This window comes from Prunus persica, chromosome G8 (genome assembly GCF_000346465.2).
Source record: "Prunus persica cultivar Lovell chromosome G8, Prunus_persica_NCBIv2, whole genome shotgun sequence".
In the NCBI taxonomy this organism is placed as follows: domain Eukaryota; kingdom Viridiplantae; phylum Streptophyta; class Magnoliopsida; order Rosales; family Rosaceae; genus Prunus; species Prunus persica.
Genome location: NC_034016.1, coordinates 13,670,484 through 13,677,466, shown reverse-complemented (window position 1 = coordinate 13,677,466; position 6,983 = coordinate 13,670,484). Strand labels below are relative to the sequence as shown.

At 46.4% G+C, this 6,983-nt stretch overlaps 1 protein-coding gene across 1 annotated transcript; it reads right to left on the bottom strand.

Annotated features, from left to right (window-relative positions):
• Window positions 584–4,306, bottom strand: LOC109950879. Its single transcript, XM_020571028.1, has one exon. The coding sequence runs from the start codon at window positions 4,304–4,306 to the stop codon at window positions 584–586; it is 3,723 nt and encodes a 1,240-aa protein (XP_020426617.1).

Below are 6,983 nucleotides of genomic sequence, written 5' to 3'. Positions count from 1 at the left end.
ACAGGTTGGGTATCTTTTGAAAACAAAGTATATGCTGCCAAAATTTTGACAGGAGCCGACTTTCTAAAGTTTCCTTTGCATGGTTTATCTAGCCTCTAAGCTTGAATAGCAACTTCTTGCCTTTCACGAAAAGAGTCGGGCTAGCATGTGCATGATTTTATAAAACTCCCAAGTGTTATGCGTATCACGTTGTTCCAGCACCTCAGGATTGCATGTGTTTTGTTTTTTTTTTTTTGTAATAGCTTGACTTCGTCTTCCTTGTATTATTCTTTTCTGTTTAGGCATGGTAATTGTTGACAATTCAGGACCCCATTCAAGTGGCTTTGTTCGGCGTGTTCTACTGCTAAGTGCATGCCCCCTTCTCTTTTTTTTGTAAGTAATGATGGAACTTTAAGATAAAACCTCTTTTTTTCAAAATATTCCTTCATTCTCATCGCAAAACCCCTGCTACCATGATGGTGCATCATACAAAAGTGTCTTTTCAAAAAATGAAAGTAAGACAGAAGGAATTCATCTTTTTTTTTTCTTTTTTCTTTTTTTAAAAAAAACAACGATAGTAAAAGGTGCTGGGAATGAAATTAACTTAGCAGTAGTAAAGCTTGAGCCACTTTCCATTAATGAGATCCGTTAGCGTGCCTTCTTTGACAGAGACCAAGCGATAATAGCCGCTGCTGTAAACTTCCTTGACTGCAAACGGGCCTTCCCATTGTGGGGCAAACTTGGAAGGTCCCGATATCTGTCTTCTTACATGCTCCACAACTTTTAGCACGAGGTCTCCCTCTTTGAAGGCACGAGGCTTGACTGTCCTGTTATAGGCTCGAGTTACAGTTTCGTGATAGAGTGATGTCCTCCTCTCTGCTTCAGCTCTTTTTTCATCCAGGGCTTCAAGGTCCAGCAGGCGCCAATCTGAGCATGCCACTGCATTCCACTCGAGATCATTAACGGCCGATACTCTAGCGGTGGGAATGGTAATTTCAACAGGTGATACAACGTCGGACCCATAGACAAGTGAATAGGGTGAAAAGCCTGTGGCGCTTCTTGGAGAGGTGCGGTAAGCCCATAAGGCATCCGGCAGGTGAACACTCCAGCCTCCTTCGTACTCATGCACCATTTTGCTTAGGATTCTCAACAAAGTTTTATTCGTGGCTTCCGCTTGACCATTTCCTTGTGGGTAATAGGGCGTGGAGCGTCGATGCTTGACACCATATCCACTAAGCGTAGAACTTACTTGCTTATTGACAAACGGGGTGCCATTGTCGGTGACAATTTTATACGGGATCCCAAATCTGCATACAATATATTCACGGATAAAATTTGCAATGGCAGCTCCCGTGGCCTTTCGAAGAGGGACTGCCTCAACCCACTTTGTGAAATACTCAGTGGCTGTGAGGATCCATATGTAGCCGTCGGACGGTGGGTGAATAGTGCCGATCAAGTCAAGCCCCCAAGTGTGAAAGGGCCAAGGAGTACGCATGTCCTGCAGCAGCGTGGGCGGCTTGTGACTTAAATTGGCATGAACTTGGCATGTGTGGCATTTCTTCACAAAATTGTATGCGTCGTTCTTCATTGTAGGCCAATAATACCCAATACTCAATAGCTGCCGGTAAAGCTTCTTCATTCCTTGATGCTCACCACATTCTCCAGCATGAATTTCTTGCATAACTTGCTGTGCCTCTGATTCTCCCAAGCATTTTAACGGCTCACCATTAAATCCTTTACGGTAGAGGGTCGACCCATCTATGAAATATCTTCTCATTGTCCTTTTGAGCTTGCGAGCATGCTTAGGATTGGTTGGCAGGACTCCATTGATGAAGGATGCCAAGTACGGAGCCCTCCAATCCTCCGTAAACGAGATGGTGAATGATTCTTCGGTGGAGGGCATCGTTGCACACTTGGGACAATTAGCTTGTGTTTCAGCTGCTTGTTTTCTCATCTCTGGCCAGTAATAACCCTTGCGTTGCAAACGTCGATACAAGCTGATTATTGGTTCCAAATTGCAAGTGGCCTCATGCACTTCTTGGAGCTTCACTCGTGCCTCTGTTGTCCCTATGCAGCGGGTCAAAATACCTCCTGGAAGGCGCCTGTACAGCTCCTCAAAGATGATCACATAATCTTTTAACTCCTTGATATCACTTCCCTTACCTATTTTTTCTTTTACAGACCTTCTCCAGTCATTCTCCTCTAGCTGCTCCACTTCAACCATTACTTCTATCACTGGCATATCCTTCTTGATCACAGTAATGCTGGGTTGTCCCTCAACAAATGAGAGCTTTGACCCCAAAGTAGCCAATGCGTCAGCGTACCTATTGGTAACCCCCGGAATATGTTCCAACACTACTTGTTTGAAAGACTGAACAAGCCTCTCAGCAACTGTACGATATGGCGCCAATGTTGATTCCTTCACGGCAAAATTCCCTTGCAATTGACTCAGCACCAGATTCGAGTCTCCGATAACTTTAATTTTCTCTACACCCATCTCCCTCGCTGTGGACATTCCCATGATAAAAGCTTCATACTCCGCCATATTATTTGTGCAGGGAAAATTCAGCTTGAATGAGAGGGCTGTAGCTTGCCCTTCAGGATTAATGAGCACTACACCTGCTCCTCCACCCTTCATTGTGGAGGACCCATCAAAATAAAGGGTCCATGGTTCTGCTTCCGTGACGACAGCAATCATTTCCGGCAGTTCCCCCGGAACTTCCTGAGAGGCAGTTGATTCTTCGACTTCAGGAAATAAAGCCAGCATGTCAATCACGGCTTGTCCCTTGATTGCCTTAGGAGTGGTGCATGTGATATCGAATTCGGACAACTGTAACAACCAACGCGCAAGACGTCCGGATAATACCGGCCTCGTGAGCAAATATCTCACGGGGTCAGATTTCACCATGAGCTGTAATTTGTGAGCAAGGAAGTAATGTCGCAAGCGTTGTGCAGCATAGACAAGAGCAAGGCACAAGAGTTCCGTCTTCGGGTATTTTGCTTCAGCTCCTCTTAGTTGCCTGCTCACATAATAAATAGGACTTTCCTCTCCACTGTGACCATCTTGAGCAAGCAAGGCCCCTACTGCTGTATTTGTTGCGGCCAAGTAAAGTTTGAGTGGGAGTCCCGGAATAGGAGCTCTCATGGTGGGCAGCTTAGTGATTATTTGCTGCACTTGCTCATAGGCCTCTTGACACTTCCTGCTCCATTTGTATGGCTTACCCTTTTTGAGCAAGGGAGTAAAAACACTCATAGTGGCAGCGAGGCCCGGAATGAAGCGTCGAATATACGATAATCTTCCCATGAAGCTTTTTAATTCTTTTGAATTTCTAGGTGGCACAAGAGAATTTATGGCTCTAGTCTTCTCGGGATCCACATCTATGCCACGCTGGTGTACTTGGAATCCCAAGAATTTACCGGATGACACCCCGAATGCGCATTTCTTTGGATTCATCTTCAATCCGTACAGCCGGCATCTTTCCAGCACCCTCCTCAAAACTTCTTGATGGCCTTCTCTGGTTTTGGACTTCACCACAAGATCATCCACATAATCTTCGACTTCTTTCCCCATCATGTCGTGAAACACTGCTGTCATGGCTCTTTGATAGGTAGCGCCAGCATTTTTTAGGCCAAACGGCATGACTGTGTAATAAAAGTTCCCATATGGCGTTCGAAAGGCTGTTTTCTCTGCATCTTTGGGTGACATTTTGATCTGATTGTAGCCACTAAACCCATCCATGAATGACAGCATGCCTTGACCCGAGGTCGAATCGATCAAGATATCCATGTTGGGCAGCGGAAATTCATCTTTTGGACAAGCTCGGTTGAGGTCTCGGTAGTCCGTACATATTCGAATTACTCCGGTCTTCTTTTTCACAGGGACAATATTTGCTAGCCACGTTGGATGCTTGATTGGCTTGATGAATCCGGCAGCTAACAGCTTCTCAATTTCCACCTTAATTTGCTTTTCAATCTCAGGATGAAAGTTTCTCCTCGGCTGCACAACAGGTCTTGTACCAAGCTCAATATTCAAAGTATGACTTACCAAGCTTGGATTTAAGCCGGGCATTTCCTCGTAGCTCCAAGCAAACACATCCCGAAATTCCTTCAACAACGATACCAAAGCCTTCTTCTCTTCGTTTGTCAAATGGATGCTGATGGAGATGGGTCTCGGGGCAAGGGAACCATCACTTAAATCAATTGTCTCCAGCTGCTCAGCTACCGCTGTTGATCCGTCCTGTAAGTGCTTAGGTGCTATCATTGGCTCCTGGAAAGTACAAGGCTGGGGCGCCTGGTCTTCTCGATTTTCCTGGCTGTTTGCTTGCATTGCTTCTCCTCCGTACTCGGGGCTTTCCCGTAGAATACGGTTAAGCCCCCAATCCCGTCATAAGCGATATACGGTGCGCCCATCTGGCAGCGTCACTTTTGTGCATTGGGGATGGTGGCGGACATGATTATTAGCTTCCGGATGCTTCTTTTTTTCTCGGTCAATAATGGCGATAAGCTCTTCATTGCTTAAATCACGAATCTCAGTCCACGAAGGAAGGTAGGTCCCGAAATTCTTTGATGGGTTGCTTCCAGCACCTGTGCATTCGGTATAAAACTCTGCCTCGGAGTAGTGAGCCTCATCTTTATTGAATGGTGCTTGATTTCCGGGTATGCGTACTGGTCTCAACCCAATTCTCCCCTTCACACATTGGTGATAAGTAGAGACCACAAGCTTATGCTTGTTGAGCCAAGGCCTTCCAAGCAAAGCATGGTAAGCCACATCCACGTCCACAACATAAAATTTAGTAAATGCTCGAATCGGTCCCACCTTCAGATTTACTTGCATGTACCCGACCGTGACTTCGCTTTTATTCCCGAAACCGCTGATGCTTGTTTGAGATTGCACGATCTTAGATAGCGGAATGCCAGCTGCTGTAAGCACAGATAGGGGTAAAATATTGACAGAGGAACCTGTGTCTACCAAGGCTCTCCTTATAAACACGTCGTTGATCTGCCCCTCCAAATAAAGCGGCCTCCTGTGGTCTGGGTAAGGAACTTCCATATCCTCGTCTGTGAAGATGATAGCATTGTCATTTCCCAAAAATGAACTTTGTGATTGAACAGTGAAGCAATGAGGGTCAGATGCCGCAGAGATGCTCATGAGAGCTACAGCAGCTGCTTCTCTTGCTTGAGGCCCAAAGCCAAGTTGGTCAAAGAGTGACTTGAACTTTGGGTTCCTTTGGAGGGCCTGTGAAGTTGTGGGTCCCTGTTTCAGACTTAGGTAACGTCCCAACACGCTTGCTTCAGCCTCCGTAACATTGTGAAATGTTACGGCAGCTATTTCCTGCTGTCCCAATGAAGCCCCCGAGTAGCAATCTTCCGGCATGTCTTGAACAAACATCTGATTACTTGAGTCGTCATCCCATCCATCAGCGAGCGGCCATGGCGTGTTATAACTTGAAGGCTTCGAATATTTGCACCAGTATGCCTTCTCCATGTTTCCGCAGGGTTCCCACATAGCTTCCGGTGGCTTCGGGTCATTCCTCCATGGGTGGCACAATTCATCATCATCGAGTAAATCCTCGGAATATGTAATGACAGCAGCTACCTCTTTGCCCCTTCGTTTCGGCAAGGGGTCCTCATCAATTGTTTGCTTCCTAGAAGGGAGCTCAAGGACTCCTTCATGTATTTTAGCATGTAAAATCCTTCTTAGACTCTGACAGGCAGTAGTTGGATGCCCCACAAATTGATGATAACGGCAGTACCTAGGGTCATTCTTCTCCTCCCTAGTAGGAATTTTGTAGGGTTTAAGAGGTTTGATTGCGCCGTCAGCAATCATTGTATCAAGGATGGCATGAAACTCTTCATCCTTACATGGTAGCGGCGGATATGTCTCCCTATCCTTCCGTTTGCGTGAGTTGTAGTTGTTGGATGGCTTATCATCTATGGCTAATGTTTGGTGTGTCTTCTTCCTATCGCTCCTCCAAGTCTTTGCTGGCTTGACAGACATGCTCGTCCTCCTTACTGCTTCTAGCAGCCGAGAAAATTGACTAATGCCAATATTCTCCAAATAGACTCTGTAATCTGCCACAATATTACTGATGCAAATTTCGACAAGTGCCTCCTCATCCTTTTCATCATAGCAATCCAACGCCAGGTCCCGGAACCTACGCACAAAGTCCACGGGATCCTCACCATGTTTTTGGCGAGTGTTATTGAGTTGAGTGGTGGTAACCCTTTCTTCATTCTGAAAATACTTTTTGCAGAACTTGCTTGCCAAATCCTCCCAAGAGCGAATGGAGCCTGGTGCCAATGTCGTATACCACGTGTAAGCACGATCGGTAAGACTCTTCGAAAATTCTCTAAGTCGGAGATTATAATCTCCAGCATGTGGCCCTAAAGCATCGATGAAGCGGCTGACATGCTCCTTCGGGCTCCCCTTCCTTCCATCAAAGAGAACAAAGTTCGGTGCCTCATAGCCCTTAGGATAGGGCTGCTGGAGTAAGCTTGATGGGTATGGTGGCTGAGGAAGATACTTCCAATCCTCCTGACTCCGACTCAGCTCCTTTTCCAGCATGGCAACGACATCCTCTTGGGTGACAAAGGATGGTCCCTTTTGTTCAGACCCCTTTCCGACAGCAGCGGCAGATTCCTCTTGCGGGTGTCTCTCGTTTTCTTCGCTTGGCTTAGCAGCACCTTTCAGTCCCTTAATAGTTTCCGCCATTTCTCTCTGAGTCTCTCCCAAAGCATGGATGGCTGTAACGAGGTCTGCGAGGGTGAAAGCTCCCTCACTTGCACGTTCCTCTCCTCTGGATGAGGCGCTGTGCCTTGATTCTGAATCGCCATGGCTAGGCCCATCTTGGGAGATCATGTTGTTGCTTCTGGTCCTTCTCCTTGGAGGCATTGGTAAAGATAGTGGCTTAATCCCCAGCAGAGTCGCCAATTTATGTGGGGGTCTTTTTCTTCCAGCAGCTGTAAATGGGCTAGGCTGCCAGAAAAGGGAAATTACTGAAATT